The sequence below is a fragment of the Poecilia reticulata genome, chromosome 22, assembly GCF_904066995.2.
Source record: "Poecilia reticulata chromosome 22, P_reticulata-male-v2, whole genome shotgun sequence".
Lineage (NCBI taxonomy): Eukaryota > Metazoa > Chordata > Actinopteri > Cyprinodontiformes > Poeciliidae > Poecilia > Poecilia reticulata.
Window position 1 is genome coordinate 10,467,494 of NC_088851.1, and position 20,278 is coordinate 10,487,771.

Below are 20,278 nucleotides of genomic sequence, written 5' to 3' on the forward strand. Positions count from 1 at the left end.
TGCCTCTGCTCTCATTAGCTCTGCATCATGAGGACTCCTCCGACGCAAGTATTTTATTTTAATTAACAAAGAAATACGAATGTACAAACTGCACTGTGGCTGCGAGAATTGAAATGCTCGATGCCACAACTGCATTGGCGGAAAGAAAAATTTAAAGGCCCTGTTCCTGAATCTTGCCCAGCACACAGGGTTAATAAATCTCTGTTACGGCCCTGCGCCCAGACACATGACTGTAGCCGTGCTCCCCGGTTTAAAGCGGCACTTGGAGGGAGAGGGAGATATTCCGAGTTATCTTTGTAAACGGGCGCCTTCCCCTGGCTCGCGCTCCGCTCTCAGCTTCCCTGCCAGATAAACATGTTGTTCCAAACACTGGTTCTACACACGGCGTCGGGCGGAGATTAAGACCGACTTAAGTTTATCATAAATGAATTGCAAAGTCGACAGTTGTGTGGCCCACTGCCTCTCAGTTCTAAAGCCACCAGCTGTGGTATTTCGGAGGTGACGGGAGCCGCGCTAAAGGAGCCACGAGGCATTCCAGTGCTGAGGTGGGCTGTAATCCTCTGCTCCTGGCTCGTTCCTGACAGAGAAGAAAGCAGCGGGGAGACACATTCGCAAATCAGAATTTATGGTGCCCTCGGTGCCGCCTCGGAGCTGTTTCAGGGAGACAGCGATGCTCGGGGTACGTAGGGAGGTTTTCCACACGTCTCAATCTGGCATGAGAAAGCATGCAGTCTGAAGACGGCGTGAGCAGCTCTAATGTTAAACTGGCCGTCTTTAATTATTAATCCGCGTGTTTATGTAGACGGCGCACACCCACCAAGACGGAGGCATCAGGAAGAGACTCCAAAGTTTAGGTGGGAGAATGTGTTTATAGGACAACTAATGGTTGTTGTGCACTCACTCCTCAAAAATCTGGCGCGGCAAGAAGAAAGCCATTAGACACTCGGTTTCCCTGAAACCATGCAGCGGTTGAGAACGTGGGCTGCTGAGAGATGAGGCTTCAAATCGAACATTTCCGCCAACGAGCAAAACCGAGAGGACAATCCATACAGTGAAACACGGTGGCGGCAGCAGCATCGTGTTCTGGGAACTGCTTTTTTTTTTTTTTCCAGAAACAAGGAAGCCAGTCATAGTTGGTTGGTAAATGAATAGATCTGATGCCTGGAAGACAAACTGTTATAGACTTTAAGAAAAATAAATAAATCTGAGATTGAGGACGAGATTTGTGTTCTAACGCTTAAGAACAGTGGTTTAGATCCATGTTGACCCAGTCAAAGTCAAGATCCAAATCAATTCGGAGTGTTTGGGGAGATTAAAATTAGCCAATCACAGACCACCTGTGTGAGGATTTGGTTTTTTCTGTGTGTTTATTTGGTTGTCCCCAGCTGTCCCTCGTTTCCCTGATTACCTTCCCTGTGTATTTAATCCCACCTGTGTCAGTTTCCTCATCTGACCTTGCCTAAGTTGTCATTGTTTTCGCCAGTGCTACGTGTGTTGAGTTCACCAGTGCTGCCTGGATTTCTGTTTTTCTGTCAAGAGTTTTGATTAAATCATCTTTTTTTTCCCTCCACAACCTGGGTCCTCCGCATTCGTCCTCACCACCGACTTCATGGCAACCTGATCCAACAAGGCCGAGATTGAGGCTATTTTGCAGAAGAATGGGAAAAGAAAATCAGTCTCCACATGTGTAAAGTTGGCAAAGACATGCCCCAAAAGACTTGGCGGTCATAATTGCAACAAAGTCTGTTTTTCCAATATAATGGCTCCGGAGGGCTGAATACAAATGTACTCTAAATGTCATAACAGACACAAGAAACAGAAAGACGTACGATTGTTGGTCAAAAGCTTTGACCTTTCCAGCTTACAGGCAAACATAATGTGTTGCAGAGTATTAAATACGTTGCCATCCTTTAGATTGTTTTGGTTCAAAGATTGTTTAGGGTTCATGAAGCATGTTTATGTTTTAGTGGTGTCAGCATTTCCTGGTTTGGGAAGGAATCCTGAAATGTTTGGAGCAGAAAACTCGGATTTAAAAGCCACATGCGGAGAGGGTGTTTTCATGTTTTTCTGTCTGTCACAAAAACGCAGAAAAACCTTAAGACCTATAGACATGTGCAAGAACACATCAACAGAGCCTTCTTCATCACAGCGTATATAAAACCTCATGCGACGTTTTCCCAGCGTCAACCAGGCTCGTCCCTGCCATCTTAGCGTCTCTTCACCCAGCTTACTGCGGCAGTAGACTGACAAGGTAACAGACACGTATCAGCTTACTATAATAACACCTAACCAACACGCCAAGACATCTGCCATTTTGACTCGGCGCCCCATAAATAACTATTGTCGTGCTGCTCTCGCAAAGGCTCCCAAATCTCCCATCTTTTGACTGGAACCGTTTGGCGGGCGTCGAGCTCGAGCTCCGACTCTTGGCAAAGATCACGCGGGGTGACGTCGCGTGTCTTTTGAGAGCGGAGACGAAATACACACACGCTGACTCCATTCACACACTCCCCAATGAACGAATAAAGTCCTCCAGCAGCCTTAAGCCTGGAATCACCCGCTTGCTGATCTCTCGCACCTTCTTTTCATCTCCTCCCATCCGCTTCTAAATCTCCCCCCTGTCCTCTTTAGGCCCTCTCTCCCTCCCCGTACCTTCTCATCTTGCTCGACTGGTGTCTCTCTTTTAATGCACTTCAAGTCTCTTTGCTCTCCTGCTAAGTATTTCCCATGCTGATGTAGTCCATTGAGAGCCAGTGATTGTGTGTGTGTGTGTGAAAGCAGGAAAAAAAAAAAGAAAAGAAAGAAGAGGAGCAGGGCAGATCACTGCAATGCAGAGCAACATTACACAGCAGCGTTGCTCTGCGTGCCTGTTGTGTGTACAGTTTGTGTACATATTATTTAGCCGGACTTTGTTTGCTCTCGAACTTTTGTGTTTGCACGTGGGGGAAGCGTGCGTGCGTGCGTGCGTCCGTCCGTTCGTTTACGCCGTTAACGCGTCGCCCTGTGTGTATTTGTGAAGGATGACCGGGCGCAGCCGCAACTATTTGTCATGGCCGAACACCAAAGCCTCTGCAAGCTATGCACCATGACTTTTAAACAGATCTCTTTTCACTCACATCAAACCATGCCCGACTGTGCATTTCTTTTTTTTTTTTTTTTTTTTTTTTAAATATGCCGGCATGTTTATGCCTGCGAGACAAGAATATGGGTTTTTATGCCTTCACATAAACGCTCAGGAGGGACCCGCCCGGCTAGATCCATCATGCGAAGCGCCATTGTTCTAATCAGGCTAATTGTCCCGATCCTCGACACGTGCCTGCCGTCTCCACTTAACTGACGCCGCAGCCTCTCTTATTTTATTTCTTTCTTTCCAGAGGAATAAACGACACGGCGGTGGAGAAAGAGCGAGAGGCAATCTGAGCCGCAGAGGCCCACCGGCGTTTGAAGCCTAAAGACTCTTTCATCCTTGACTCTGGGAAATGAATGATTTCTTCTTTTTTTTTTTTCTCCTTCTTCACGCAGCGATGGGACAGTTCTGACAGGACACAAGCACATGAACCATGGCAAAGCTGTTAGCCTGGCAAAACACGCATGCTTTGTACAGTACGAAATAAGAATGATAATAAAAATAAAAAAATAGGATAGTGAAGAAAACATCCACCTCGCTGGAGTCGGTCCAGAGAGAGACAGTACTGTAAAAATTAGATGCCACGGGCGAGGAAGTGAGACGGGAAGCTTTAAACGTGAGGGTGGGGGTAGGGGTAAGAAATGGTGTGAAAAGGATGGAAAACTGTGCTTTAATTAGTCGTTTGTTGCTTTAACTGGCATTTAGTTTTAACCGTGCTTCTTTTGTCTGAGGACACAATGGGGCTGATGTGGTATGACTGAACTGCACAGTTTAGAGGATTAAGGCTGGACTGAGGCTCACAAACAGGAGACTGCACAAACTTCACACACTCTCCTTAAACACACACCCTCACACCTACAAAGAAACACCAACCCGCCCCTTTAATGCACACACACACGCACACACAGAGTCCCCAGTGTGTGTTACACACACACACCCACTTGGGGATTATCTGTGCAACAGAGTTCTGAACACAGAGTGAGGAGGAGGTGTCTGAAGAGCTCAAAGAAACACACACACACAGACTCTCTCTCCCACACACACACACACACGCACACACACACATATTTTCAGTGGGTGCTGCTACCTGTGTGCTGGGCAGCATATAGAGCAGCATCTCTCTGTGTCCGCCCTGTGAGGCTAAGATGACAGCCGGAGTGTTGAGAGAGAGAGAGAAGGGGAAATGGAGGAGAGGGGAAAGAACAAAAGCAAAAGGTGAGCCGGAGAGCGGCGGAATAAAGAGGCGAGGAAATGGGGAGAGCGAGGGAGGGGAGCGAATCAGACGGAGAGATGAAAGAAGAGGGGAGACCACTGCGCGAGACACGCAGGCTGGGGAAGGGGATGGTGCAGTGTGCAACCTTGGCCCCGGGGCCAGCGGCCTTACATGTCCTCATTTCACAAATAGATTGTATTGATTTCATACAGTTAATGTGGAAGATTGCCTCTATTAGCTTCTTTCCCCAGCCTTCAATGTGTGAGGAACGCTGCAGGCCATCAGCTTCGCCCGGCTTTCATCTGATCTCTCCAGCACTCTGCATGGACAAGCTCAGCGCACCTCCGGCCACTTTGTTCATGCGCTATTAAGAAAAGGAACATTCTGGATTTTTCCAAGTGAATATTTTTAAAACGTGTAAAGCAGTAGACCGCTTTCATGTCCTCCTCATTTGGTATCAATCCAAGAAAGTTAGTACTGGAGGCTAGAGCTTGCGGCTAGTCCTAAAGGGGCCCAGACCAAAGCAGAGTCACCAGCTGCTTGTTGTTTAATTGCTTGATTTGTGGTTGAGTTTATTTCAAAAACTGTTTTGTGTTTGGCTTTGCAGTTTGAAGGATTTCTACTGATAATGTAAATGTGTTCATGATATAATGCCTCATCTGTTTTTTGTTCTTGTTCCCGGTAAAGGCCGTACCACAGAGTATTGTTGAAATTTTGAGGCTGTTTTCATTCGGGAAGAGTGAAAACAGACATTGAAGATGGTACATGTACCAGAAGATGAGTATTTTTTTGGTAAAGAAATATAAGCAGATTGCACATTTTTTGTTTCGTTACTTTTTTAAATTGTGAAAATAAGTTTCACGGAGACCATCCCGCCACTTTGGATGAATAAAAGATGAATTAAAATGCAATTATTAGCATTTTCATATCTAATAAATGAAATGGCAGAACATTTCTGAAAGATGGGTTGCTTGAACACTTTGTGGACATATTTAAATCTTTGACTAAATATTTATTTATTTATTTTTAATTTTGGATTTCTCTAAGCTGTTTTACAGGGTTTAAAGTGAACTGAGGGCCATAAGCTGTAGCTGTCTTAATATTTATCCAACACATTGGATCTTGGAGATATTTGAAATCTATAGTTGCTTTGAGGTGGAAATCTCTGATTAAGATTAAAGATCAGCTAATAGTTACATTTTGCTAACATATATAGTTCTTCTGCCTTTAAACACCTTCCATCTAAAAAAATCCCATAGTAAATACTATTTTGAGTATTTTAACCATCATCAAATGTGGTTATTTACAAAAGAGATGATGATTTTGTTTAGAATTATGCAGGAAATGGAAGTTGGAGCTTGTACACCAACATAAATCTTCCCGAGTGAAAACGGATATTGAAGAAGGTACATTAAAAGCATTTCCAATGAGAAATCTAATATTTGTTTTGTATTAGATGTTTAAACGTTAAATTTGAGTTTTACACCAACTTTCTATTTTCCATTATGTGGTTACCTTGACCTGAAATGATTTACAAGTTCACCAAGCAGTTTCCAATATGGCTGCCACATACATGAAACATAGTGGAAGTCAAAGGTATAGACTATTTTACCCTTTCCTATTGATTACATTTCCCTAAACCAGTGTAAACAAAGAGTATGTTTGGTCAAAGCATTGAGAGAAATATGTTATTGACTTGAATTGAAATTAGTAGTTGGCAACAAAACACAGATAAACCTACCAACTCCACCCTAATCCTTGATTTGCAACAAAATGAAGACACCAGGAAAGTTACCTACAAAATTATGAACTATCCCTTTAAGGGAATGAAGATGGAGAACGTGAGAGTGCATGTTATTTGGGTCAGGTTGTGTGTAAGTGTGTGTGAATCTGTCACACAATAGCTACCAGGGAAAGTCTCTTTTTTTCTTTTTTTTTTTAATGTAGCACCCTTTATTGTACTTCGTGGGTCGGCGGTAAGAAGGCTGAACCAGATGCAGAATCATCCTATACATTAATATAACATGATCCCTTACAGGAGAGCTTCAACACGCAAAAACTAAGAATAAATATATTCACAACTGCCTCTACTATTGTTTGGAGATGAAAGCATAAAAAGTATCTCCATAAAAGATATTAACCAGTAGTTGATAGAAGTGTCTTTTTTTTTGAACAACAGAAAAAAAAATGCCTCTACACCTGCTTTTTTTTTGTCCTTTGTCTTTGTTGTCATTCAATATTTCCTCTGAGAAATACTTTAAAGAAAAAGAATACAATAACCTCTGTGCCTTTGTCGGGTGGAATAAAACATAAAGCAGAGGTCCTTGTGGCCCGGCTAAGTCTGAGAGATAAAGAAATCCAAAATGCATCCATTGGCTCGGTGTTCTTCTGTGGTCCTGCCTTCCTCGCTTTTGTTTCCCATTGAAACGATAGTAACAATAATAAGAACTTCCAAAATCTTTCCAGAATCTCGCTCTGCGACAATCCCGAATTAGTCCCCGTCATAGCCCTGTAAAGAAATCCAGATAAGCAAACTAAGTTTGACCGGATGAGATGAAGAAAAGTCAACAGAACTGCATACAAACAACTCCAATATTGACTGGGTAGGTTATTATTTTTGGCTCATCCAGGGAATGCAATTACTCTTCAGGTCCTTGATTAGTCTCAGTTGTCCATCAGCGTCCCGTCCGTTGGTAGTCAAACCTCTTTGTTTAGATAAATAGATCTGTATTTATAGAAAAATAAGCATTGACCATACTGCTGGCTGTTCATTGCTAAGGCACTTGGCTATATTCGGTTATTTTTCTTCTTCTTCTTGGGTTGTCTCGGCCGCTCCTCTGTCTCAACGTGCATGCCCAGCTCGCTCCAGGCCTTCGGGCTGTCGAGGTTCATGACTCTTGTTTTTGATGTTGTTAAGAGCTGTGTTTTTTTTTTTTTCACCTCCACGCAGGTCCTTTGAGAGTGATATTATGAGCATTAACGCCCACAGCCGTGCTGCAGCCTGCTAATTGTGGCGTTTGGTGGAAAAACGAAGCCTTTTTATCGCAATGTAGGACTGTGGAGGAAAAATAAAAAGCAGCGGTATCTGCAGCTGAAGTTTTGCCCAGAGGCAGAGATCCTGGTTCAGCTAATCCTTGCCAAATACCAACCCATGTGCCAGTAGTGGGGGAAAAATACAAAACCTGACCTCAGGTCCTGGAATAAAACACGGCGTTGTAGTGTAGTCCCACTCCCCCACAGGCTCCTCTGAAAACCAACCTCTGTACAGGAGGAGTCAATGTTACTGGGTGATTCATCAGCAGAAAGGGAGATGATGAGCAGACAAGAGAAAAAAATGGTAGCAGGAAGGAGGGAGGAGAGGAATTAAAGGGAGGAGGAGTGTTAAAACTGATAGGACCGGTCCAGAACTTCCATGTAGTCTGGTTTGGTCCTCAGTCTGGGTCTCTGCTCTCCATCTCCCTGCTCACTCTGGCTGCCGTGGCCACTTCCGGCTGACGAGCTGGCAGTGGTGACCACGAATGTCTGGTCAGGTCTCACTTCCTGTTTGGAGTCCTGGGTGCGGGGGTAGCAGGGCGGGGGCCTCCCGTACCTGTCGGGCAGATCTCTGAACTCAGGGGTGGGGAGTTGGAAGAGACAGTCCACAAGCTCCACCTTAGGAGTGGGACCCTGGCTGTCGATGACCGTGGGACACAGGATGCCATTCCCGTGGAGGCCAGCAAGTGCGCCCATTGCCCCTGTGATGGTGTTGATGGGGGATGAAGACACCTCCAGGGTCCACTCCTTCTCCTTCTCCGGCGTAGGGCAGTATCCTCCCTTGCACTCCTTCGAAGCCGTAAACGCCTGCTGCTGCTGCGCCTGCTGCTGCTGCTGCAGTTGCTGGTTCACATCTGCGTCCTGTTGGTCTTTGAACATCGGGTTGCTACACATGTGTGAGGCGGCGGCGGGGTCGGCTCCTTTCGCTGCCGCCTCTCGGGGCAAGATGGTGTCGTAGACGTGGTTGTGTTCGGCCAGAGGCAACGGGGGCTTTTCAGGCAGGTCGTGGTGAAGGTGGTGGTGGTGGTGGTGGTGGTGCGTCTGCTCTGTGAAGATCCCGCACTCCATCTGTATGCCGGCCAAGTCTACCTCTCCCTGGCGACGGAACGGCAGCTTTTCCCTAACCCTCAGGGCGTAGGCGATTAGTGCCGCCGCTGCGAAGAAAGCCGAGACGAACAACACCAGCAGGCTGAGCACCAACACCGACAGAGGGATCGAATCTATCCACGGAGGGGCGAGGGGTCCCAGCCCAGGCGTAGGGTACACGGATACATTTCCTCCTGCATCTGTGGAGTTTGCCATCTGCTCCTCCAGCTCGCGGCCCTCCTGGGGCTCCAGCTCAGGACAGAGCAGCTCCATGGACAGGGAGCGCAGGGCCACGCCTTGAGTCTTTTCGGGCGACTTGCAGACCGCCTCCCCCATAAGAATCATAGTGCTGAGCCCCTCGAGCCAACGCTTCAGTGGAGCCGCTTCACAGTTGCACTCCCATGGGTTCTGCTGCAGGTCCACCTGGAGAAATACATCACACCACAGCACACTGTCATTGCATAATAGTGGGATAATTACTGATCTGCCATGCAATGCAGATTCATGAATCATTCTGTTAACTGTTCACAAAAATAACTAATTTTGCAGTAGCCCTTGCGATGTATATTATTAATTTAAAAACATCTCCAAATAAGCTGAGTGCATGCATTAGTGAGGCAACAAGGAAGAAGAATGATGTTTACTAAATTCAAAAATCTTACAAGCACACTGAGCTTGTAAGATTTTTATTTGTGAAGGAAATCCTAAATAGCATGTGTCGTTTTTCTCTGCTTGTACTGCAGCTTTCCATGTAGCGCAAGCTTCTAAATTAAGGTAAAAATGTATTATGAGTAGCATAAATAAAAAAAAATACTGTCATTAAGTGTGGTGGAGAAAGTGAATGACCTGTTTTTTTATTGTTTGAATGGCAGAGCGCAGTATTTAGTTTTGAACCCGCTTGCGAAGGCTCTCAAAACAGATTCCTGCTATGCTCCAGCTGGTTATGGACAACCCAGGGTTTACATAAGTACTTTCTCAAAAAACAACTCCCAGGCAGGCGAACATGCGGGAGTACCGCAGCGCCGAGTCCTTAACAACAGGCAGGATGTGATGCAACTCTCCCCTGTGCCATAATCCAATAGGTATGCCCACAAATCCATTTTCTGCCTCCCAGCTATTGACTGCAGGTCCTAAAACAAACTCAAATATTCTCTTTGAAACACTTTGAAAAAGCTAAAGCAGATTATGCACAAAGGGAATCACATCAAGTTGTATTGTCTGCAGGACTGATCTGTTCCGAGTCTTTAGCGGCGACACTGGCAGTGAAAGCAGATATTCTCTCTGTCGCACTTCCAAGGCGCTGGCGCAAATGTTGTCATGCTAATTTGGTTAGGCCATCTCCTTGGCTTGCAGAGATAGATGGATGATTTTAATTTATTTATTTTTTTTAAAGAAGGAGATGATTCAGCATTGCTGTTGCGGGAGCCGCTCCTTTCCCGGTCATCTCGCGCTCAACAGCCGGATGCTTTTTTTTTTTTTTTCTTCCTTTATTGGCATCAGTCCACTGTGGGCTTTCACAATCATAGCTAGAACTGATGGGTGACTAGAAACAACGCACAGCTGCAGTTCTAAATTAGTTTCAACACTGCTGCTAAATACAAATTTTCATGCAAAAAAATAATATTTTCCAGTGTCTGCATTCTTGCAAGACGCGATTTAGCGTGAAGGAGCCAAATGACACACAAATATGTGGCCAAACTGTCAGCTTAGTTTTTTGTTGTTGTTTTCTTTTTCCCTTTCCGTCATAACTTTCACGGTGATGATCGTACATCTGTCTGAAATTCTCGAAGCATTTTATTGCACGCTTTCATTCAAATCCCTTAAACTCTGTCACCCTGTCTATCATTTAAGAAACTGTCCGACGTAACCAGGAGTGTTTACAGTTTACAAGCCTGGTCACCAAGTGTGCGATTTGCTGTCAAATTGTCAATCAAAGCACTACTTTGGTAAGAAATTACAGACCCTTGCTTACCCCCGACAGGTGTTACTATTATGTCAGCCCATGCTGTGTGCTTTTGTGAAAATGGAGGCCTGTGGTTTAGTACTTGAAAGAAATGCCTTTTAAAAACAGTCTAAAGCATTTTGTTACCAACCAGAACTACTGCAACGTGCTACACTTACATGCTGCATATGGGTTTTGACTTTTATCATTAATTTTTAAACTTATGGATCTGACATTGATAGTCATTCTCAGTAAGCTGATATTTGGTTTGTAAATTGATCGGGGCGCTAAGTAACAGGTTTCATTTGTCCAATAACCAAAATCTGGATTCTGAACAAAAGACCCAAGTTCACTGGAAAGCAGGTCAATAATAAATTTTTCCATCCAGAAGTAGCAATCGTTGCTCTCTGTCCATCACCTCTGTGTGTCGTCTCATGTACACAGTACCAGGATTCAAAGTCAGGAAAGGGTACACACACATCTGCGTTTCAGTCGAGGGAATTTTTTTATTCCTGATTTGCTGTTTTTGAATAAAACCCAAGAAAGCCAAGAAGATATAATACGTATTTTTAATAAGTTACAATGAAGCCCAACGTGTTCAGCCTGAAATGAAGGATTCCATTTATTTGCTGTTCTGGGCTCCCTCATTAACATGAAGATCAAAGATCAAGCAATTATTGTCCAAGATTTATTAGAGAGCTATAAAAATTCCCACCAGGGGAGAAATTCAAAATGTTCTCAGCAAGTCCCGTGTCTTCTAATTGATCTCTTTGCTCAAACAGTGATTTTCCTTCAGTCGTTAGGTTTGCTCTGGGTGGCTCCCAGAAATCAAGTCGATATGAAGCATGTGTTAGAGTTTCTGGCACAAGGATTTTAGCTGAAGTCTCTGGTGATGAGACGCCCCCTGAGCTTTAGCTTGCCAAGCCTTCACTCTTCTGATGAATGTCTTCCATTGTTTTATGAATAATAAGACTCGGAGTGAGCCTGAAGAGAGCGAGTTTGACAAACAATCAGAAGTGTTGGAAGAAATGTCTTTATGGGAAATATTTATTCTGTAGATGATATGCGGGTGGAGGGGGTGGAGGGTGGGCAAATTCAAACACTGTCAATATACAATTTCAATCACTTGTAGAACATCTTTAGCAGCCATAATTTAATAACACTTGCATTTATCGTTCTCTCGCGTCACTGCTGGTGAGGACATTTTGGCCAGTTCTTCTTTACCGGTGTGTATAAATGTACAGCTCACAAAAACTCCCATTAGACTTTGACTGAACCACAGCATACACTTTGATTTTTTCCAGTTTCTGCTATTCTGTTGTCGATATAAGCTGCAAGCTTTGGGCTCATCTACTTGCCTGAGCCCATATTAAGCTGCCATTCAGATGTTTGGCTCTAAAACACTCGATAGACACATAAGATCAAACAGCCCCTTTACACATTTATTCAGTTTATTTTCCTTTAATCCCACTTAAAGGTTTCAGATAACCAGCTTTTAATATCAGGCTGCTTGATTACACTCGAAATGCGGTTTTCAAGCGATGACTTTGTTTAGGAAAAAGCCATCCAGACAAGCTGACCACATTCTTTGAAGGCCGAGTTTAATTTCACCAGCCACACACAGGCCTCATTAACGTCTGTCTCATAAAATGAAGAGATCCTGTCTGACATAAAGCGGGCTACAAAATCGCAAAATGTAAAATATCTACAGAAATGTGGGAACAGATGAAAAACACTAATGGCATTTTTATTAAAGCTTCAGAGACCAGCATGAGGGTCATTATCCACAAACACAACAGCGTTTAAACTTCACCAGCCGACCAAAATTATTTCAAGAATCCATCAACAACTCATCCAGGAAGTCACAAAAGAGCCTGGAGCAACACTGAGGGAACTGTACTTGTCTCAATTATGTGTCCATTGTTCAACAGCAGGAAGAGACAGGAAAAGAAAAAAAATGACATTCCTGGGTGAATTCAAAGCTGAAAGTACTAAAAAAACAACAACAGGCTGACCCACTTACGCTAAAAACCCAACTTAAAGATTTAAGAATTTTAGACTGAGGGGGATTATTTTATTATTTCTTGGACTGTTTCTCAATTATCTGGATTATTTGTCCTAATGGGTGGTAGTAGTAATCCTGCTAGCAGAAAAATCATGTATAAAACATCCATTTATCAGTTTGTGTAGCAGGACAATGATCTGAAGAGCACTAGCTCTTGTAACCCTGAAAAGCTAAACTAAAGTTAGGTGTTGGGAATGGTCCAGTCAAAGTCTGGACTTAAATCTGGTTGAGATTCTGTGGCATGCCTTTACACAGTCAGAGAAAGCGTGAAATCCCTCTAGTGGGGCTAAATTAAAACAAGTGGGCGAAAATTCATTCATAATGATGTAAAAGACTCATTACTAGTTATTCACAAACTCTTGATGGCAGTTGTTGCTGCTGAGAGTGAAACAGCCTGATATTATTAGGCTGAGAAGGCAATTCACACAGGGCCAAGTTGCTTTGGACGGGATTTCCACTCCAGAATGAATAATATTATCATCTGAAAACTGCGGTTTGTTTCCACTCAAGTTATTTTTTTCTGTTCTGAAACATTTAACGATGACTAAAAAGCAAATGTAGAAGAAATTTGTAATGGCTACAAATACTCTGGCAGCGTCATCCAAAAGACGTCGTTCCAGATATGCTGCGTTTCATTCATCGGAAACTTTTACTTCTTGTCATTGTCCAGATTTTATGTAGCAAAAATATCTGCAGATGAGACACAAAGTCAAAGAACCATATCAAATCAATTTGCTCGTTGAAAATCTGCACTCATGCTGTTCGATTTTATGAGCTTGTGATGTTTTGGCACTTTCCAGGGAATGTTCTTCTTTTCCGTGGTGTTGTTATCAACTTTCATATTTACGCTCGCTTCGCCTGCAACATGCACTTTGCGTATTTTCCCGAGCGACTTCACCGACATCCCCCAGAGGAAAGCCGTGAACTTGTTCTGTACGGCGGTTTGCCTCTTCTTGTATATGGCGCACGGGGCGGATGTAGTAATAGCAAAGAGCGAAAGCATCTGGTCCACTGAGGCCGCTGTTGGTAGAGAAGCAGGCGCCTGTGTCTCTGTGTGATCGCTAAACATCCCTGCAACATGCTGAGTTTGGAAAGAAACCTCTGATCTTCTATTCTGAGGGAAAACAAATACAGACTGCAGAAGTTCAGATCGGCTTGGATGTTTGAGATTGGAACGTGTAGCTAGCTGTTCAGTGGAGTAATCACATGAAGATGTGAACTCGTTCTCGCAGTTCTGGCAAAACAAACGCGAGCAAGATCACCACCATGTGCATATGAAGTCATTTTGATGCTAAAATAATATTAAGATAATTAGTCTTTCACTAATTATGTCCTGGCGTATCATCCACCCCTACACATAATTAAATACCGACGGTTATTAACAGTAAATTACTCTTATCTGAATGGTTAGAACATTCTGTCTTTATTTAATAAGTGAAAAAAAAAAATCATCACTGAAGTTGAAAAGGCTTTATTGGCATGTAATGTAAAATCCAAATTACCGAGTCAGACAGCCAGTGAGCCTGAGACCTATCTTGTCTCTGTAAATAGCAAAGTGGTGTGGTCAAACTTCCCAGCTCATAAAAACCCATAATGACAGAAGCTTTTTTGCTGAGCAAGTCTATTTCGGTTTAAAACACCTATAGTGGTTTTGTTTTATGCTGTGCTGCGCACTTTAAAATAAAGAAAACTGGTTCATGTTACAGAAGGATCTAACTTGTTTTCCTCCACTTTTATTGTGCTGGTGAAATTGGATACACAGGATGTGCAGCCAAATAAAAGATGGTAGCAATTGCTATGAGTATGGACTGTGTATTGATTGACGTGTCTCACCATCAGCTCCCTTATCATCCAGACATTTTCCGTCATAATCTCATGCACAGTCATGGGATGTGGTACATCACCAAATCATGACAATGGGAACACAGAAGACAAATAAGTTCACACATACTATTACCAAAGAATAGTCACCAACTGACTGCACAACCATGCCTTGGACAATAGTAGGAAAGCTTAGTTCCTGTTCTGACACTAAAAAGACCAACTGAATCTACTTTGCTAGCTTCACTGGGCTTTGTAAGTCTGCATCTCACAAACTACAAGGTATTTTATAGAATTTTAATGTGACAAACCAACACAAAGTCTTTTTCTTTTTTGACAAATACAAATCGGAAGACTGCACGTATATGCATCCAGTCCCATCTACTCTACTACCACTGAAACCTGCAGCAGAGGTGTTCCACTACCAGCAGGACAACAACCTCAAATCTACAGATATAGCTACAGGGAACTGGTTTAGGTTAAACCATGTTTATGTGTTTGGATGGCCCAGTCAAAGTCCAGTTCTGCAACCAACTGACTTGAGAACTGTTGTTCAAAGTCACCCTTCACTTGTTTTGACCAGGCTTGCTCTTTTTTACTCAAAAAATTAAAACATCTCTCTTCACTTCACAATCATGCACTTTATCACATACTGTATGTTTGTAATTGTGAAGGGCAAATTACCCAATTTTAAATTAACCAATTTAAATTTCCTTTAAAGTAACTTTACTTGTATGTGAATGTCTTTCTTTCTTCTAAGCAGAAGTGGCTTTTAGCTGATGGCGCTAACCGTCAGCTAATGCTAAATGAACTAATGATTCAAACCATACAAACTAGCAGCTGTAACTTTCACAAGCCTAACAGTCTCATAAAACTCTTCATTTTCAAAAACTAGTTGCATTTAAATTTTATTTTGTCACATCATAACAGAGTAGAAAAAAGTGTTGTTTCCAGTCACTAACTTGCTTGCTAACTGCTAGCTTAGCCACATAATTTGATGGATCTGTATCATTTTGACTAGTAAGTTCTAGTAACTTTGCTGCTGGCTGTTTTGGCTTACATTTATAACATTACATAAAAGTACATCTATAGTTTTGCTCATGTGTTTTCACTTAACGTTTTATATATCACGTTGCGTTGTGTTTACTTGTAGGCTACTTGCATTTATCATTTTTGCATATTCTTCATAATTTTGTTTTAGTAGTTCGTGGTTAGTTTTGAGAACTCATTGCCCTCTCTTAAAAAATCTTCATGATGATTTTCATTTTACTATCAAGAATTAATTTCACAGTTTGCACAGCCTGCTCATTTTTACGGCATCCATAATGTGCTACTGCTAAGAACTTTGGTAATTGCCGTGCCGGTTACTGCTTACTTTATGCTGTGTTAAGAAGAGGTGCTCGCCCACACTGGGAAAGAGCCTGAAGGGTCATTTTTCCTGTAAAGATCAGCTGCTGGCAGTTTTTTTTTTTTTTCTCCAGCCAGCACAAAAGAGAGAATCCACTCATCATGTGGAGACCTCATCGTTGTCTCAGCCGTTGTGTCCTTGGGCAAGACACCTCACCCGTCTTGGCTGCTGGTGGTGGTCAGAGGGTTCAGTGGCCCCAGTGCATGGCTGCCTTCCACCAGTCTGCCCCAGGACAGCTGTGGCTACAATGTAGCAGCTAACCACCATCAGTCTGTGGATGTGTAAAGCACTTCAGGGTCTTCTGGACTAGATAAAGTGCAATAAAACACAGAGTACCATTTATGTTTTATTATTCGCTGTTTAATAGGTAGTAATTGCATAGATAGCAATGTGCTACACTTAGTTTATTTGGCTGTTTTAGGTCACTTATACTTAATTAAGTTCTGAGTCATCCTAAATTAACCTTTCATTAATTTTCAAACTCAGCTTAGGGATGCTATTTGTATTCATTCTCAGTAAAATGATATTTAGTTTGTCAGCTCCTCTGGACACTAAGCAAGTCATAGATATGTCATGGGGAGAAAAACAGCTTTGTTCACTTCAACAGAGTTTACCCTGAGAGAAAATTGGTTTTCAAAAATATTTTCCTAGTATCAAGGAACATCTGGGCTCTGAACAAAAGGCCATGCTCACTGGAGAGCCGCTCAATCGTAAATGTTTTCTATCGGGCACCATAATAATAGCCCTGGTTCTCTGTGCGTGATCTCAGGTGCACAATACCAAGATTTGACATCAGTAGAGGGTATAAATGTCTGCCTCTCATTCCAGGGATTGGATTTTTTTTTTTTTTTTTTTTTTTACAGATCTACTGTTACACTCTGTTAGAGTGATGGCTAAAAGGTTATCATCTGTTTGTATGGTCTCTGGGGTTTTTTCAATACCAGTGACATAAAATCCCAACAATTCCAGGCTTTCTGAAAAGCTCAACACTTGACTTGATTTAAATTCAGACACAATGGATATTTATTACCCTTGTACCACATACACACACACACACACACACACACACACACACGCACACGTGCACAAAAAAACCTCAAGTTTTGACTGAGAGTGAGATTTTTAGCAGGGACATGGGCGCTGATAACACTGGTGCCAGGACATATCTGAATAATTCAACAGTGATTACAGTGGATACCTTCCCTCTAATCAGTCAGAAATCCTCCCAAAATGCTCCACTGTCTGCCTCCGTCTCAGCTTTCCACACCGGACCATAATTGGTTATTTCTACACATTGTGTCAGTTGCATCAGGTTTTTTTTTTTAGACAGAATTGCTCCCCACTAAACGCCAAACCTGGCCACGGGCACTTTCTTGATTAATGCTGGCAATGACAAGGAAGTGTCTGCCTGAAACCCAACATGTTCTTAGCACGTACCGACAAAGACATATGTGTTCCTGGGCTGTACATATTTTTGGCCTCCTTTCAGATGCTCCTTCACTTAAGTTGATTTTATTACACATATATATATATATATCTCCCTGTGCTTTAAGGCTCGGTTGCTCTTGTACTGGCATTAATTTTCCAGTTGAGAAATCACACGCACCACAATGATTTTAATTTTCTCTTTAACGTCAGACTAATTTTTTTTTATCATTTTCTAACAGTGCGCTAAGGGAAATATTTTCCGTATCAGTTAAGTGGGTGTGACTGCATAATCTTGTTCTTGACGGCAGAGCTGACTGTAAGCTGTGTATGCTGCTGCTTTATCAGAATTGTGCGTTTCTTTTTGTTTTTCCCCAGCAGCTGGGAGCTAAATCCCGCTTCCATCAGTGTTAGCCTTTGATTTTACAGTGCAAACGCTGGCTCAGAAACACACAGCGGCGCCCACAAAAGCCCACGCCCCGAGCTTCAAACAGCCCACTAGTAAGCCAACAGGTGATATCGCTGTCATGTTGTTCTCTGCAGCCGACGGGTAGCGCTAATATGGCTTTGTTAGGGAAATAACGACCCCGATAAATGAACGGATTCAGTTACTGTGGCAGAGATTTCCAGCTCCATAATGGCGATGCAGCTGGGTTCCATGAATACGGCCCACTGGGTGCATCCAATTTGCGAAAGCTTAAATTCTCTTGAACATAAGAGCAATGCACAATAGGCATAATGCATTTATTTGTACGTGTACGCTTCCTCCAGCAAACATTTAGAAACTGCCGCTAAACTGCCAGTCTCACCCACACAAACCCGGAATTGGGGGTTTTGGGATTTTTATTTATTTTTTTCTTCCATCAAGCTAAATCAGAACAGAAATTCACAATGACATTCAGGCTAATCTACACCCACTTTACCTCATTCTGCTCTGGCTGTCTAAGAAAAGCTTACATTAAATTTGCTGAAGTCTTGGTTGAAAGGACTTAATATGTGTCCTTATCTGCGCGCTGCGTGCCGCAACCAGTCACTTAAAGGCTGTGGTGAGATGTGAGAAAAACCAAAAAAAAAAAAAAAAAAGAACATATGCTGTATTTTATACAGTCTATTTACTCTACGTTGCATTAATTAAAACCATGCTTAAACACTTAAAGGCTTCTGCTTTCTCCAGTCTGACTCCTGATTTATTAAGACCACTTATGCAAATGGAGTCTATTGCAATTTTCCAATTGGAATACCTGAGGCACAAACAGAGTCCCACATGCTGCAGCGGCGCTCTCAAAACAACAGATGATGGGAGAAAGCTCCAGCTGTTTCAAAGGCCAGCAGATCAGGGCCTGCCAGAAGTTTAAAAATACAGCTGGGGCCTGTCAGCACTTGATTCATTAAGATGTAATATCGCCATTTGCGGTTTCTTCGCGGCATGTTAGACTTTTGTATTTTTGTTGTATTTGAGAGAGATTAAACACATTTTTGCGAAGTGAAACAAAGGGTCCATCACCTCAGTTTTACACATGACAACAAAAAAGCAGAATATAACTACAGATACACTCCTGAACTCCAATCCTTAATGTCTTTTGCTGTAATTGTATGTATTAGAACAACACAAAGTAGCACAATTAGATGAAGAATTATGCTAAAATTAGCTCAAAAAAAGAAAACCTGGAAAGGTCAGAAAGTATTTTTTTAACCCCACAAGTTCATAGTTTTGCCACAGTTGCCTTCATTTGTCTCTACCAGGTTTGCACGTCCACAGACTGAAACTTTGCTCATTCATCTTCGCGAAAACAGCCACAAATAACTGAAATCAGTTCAACTAATTCCAGACTTTCTAATGTTGTCATGATTCGATTTAAATCTGCAAGAAGATGAACTTCTTTGTGTAGTGAAGTATATTAACTCAGAGTGCTGCATCAGTATAAAGATAACATATCTTTTTTACTTATCATTTTTTCATATACATTGCCTGTTTTCGGTTTAAAGATGCCTCCATAGGCTGACTGGTACTTAGTTGCTTATGGCTTAGTGAAATAACATTTAAGAGAAAGGGTAAACTATACAAGATTTTGTTTTTTCTTCCAACTAGTCCTTGTCATTCAAAACAAGGAGTAGGTTTTGTTTATATCAACATGTAACATGTTCATTTTAAACTGAAAATGAATGAAAGAAACAACTAAATACCTTTTTTGCCACCTCTGACATTTTCCTTCCAGGCTGCTGGAGAAAAACTCCTTCATATAATGACACTGCCATGACCATGTTTTACTGTAAGGATTGTTGTGTTAGATGCACAGTGCAGATTTTTTTACCTGACATAGCGATTTGCAAACCAGGTAAAACAGTTTAAATGTTATTTTACATAACGGCAGCATGTTCTTCTACATGTTTACTGCGTCTCCTACGTGGCTTGTTGAAAACTGCAAACAAGACTAGTTCTTCTCAACATTCTCCTAGAAAGGTCACACTTCTGAAACAAATATCCTCTGATATTGTGCAACAACCCTCTGAGGCCTTCACTTGTATTCTTACTGAGATTAAATTGGGAGGACTTAATTAATTAGCTCACTGAGTTGCACTAGATTTTTATTTAAGGGCAGAAAAAAGGGGGCAGAAAAGCATGTAAATAATTTTCTGGGTTTTCTTTTGTAAAAAGCAATTGAAACTAAAGCATCCATTTCCTCACCATCATGCCTGCATTTTTATCATATTAAATCTCATTAAATTACATTCCATTTTGTGACTGCAGTATGACGACGTGTGAAAAAGTTCACCCAATACTTTTGCAAGGCTCCAGTAATCAATGGTTAGAATAAGTAAAACATGGATTTCCACCAACCTGCACCAGTCCTCTAAGGTGTTCCAGCACACCCTCCACCGGCAGATGCTGGAAGACGTTGTTTCTCAGGTTGAGGCGAGACAGCTTGACTCCAGAGAATACACCGACAGGGAGGCTCCGCAAAGCGTTGTAGTTGAGAAACAGCAACTCAAGGGACGGCATAGAGTCAAAGGTGTCGGGATCTACCACACTGATCTTGTTGTTCTCCAAGTAAAGGAACCTAAGGTCAGGAAACAGAAGCAGATAATATCGGTTTACAGCAAGCAAAAAAAAAAAAGAAAAGACAAATGGGCCATGCTGCTACAGTATAATAAAACGG

The 20,278-nt window shown here is 42.3% G+C and overlaps 1 protein-coding gene across 1 annotated transcript in view; it reads right to left on the reverse strand.

Moving 5' to 3' along the window:
• Nucleotides 1-3,139: 3,139 nt before the first annotated feature.
• Nucleotides 3,140-20,278, reverse strand: part of LOC103458460 (SLIT and NTRK-like protein 3) — a 28,683-nt gene continuing 11,544 nt past the window's right edge. The window contains exons 6-7 of the mRNA XM_081603207.1: nucleotides 19,960-20,179; nucleotides 3,140-8,882 (exon numbers count right to left, since the gene is read on the reverse strand). Of these exons, the coding sequence (XP_081459333.1) occupies nucleotides 7,722-8,882; nucleotides 19,960-20,179 (1,381 nt within the window). The 3' untranslated portion in view covers nucleotides 3,140-7,721. The remainder of the gene's footprint in view (nucleotides 8,883-19,959; nucleotides 20,180-20,278) is intronic.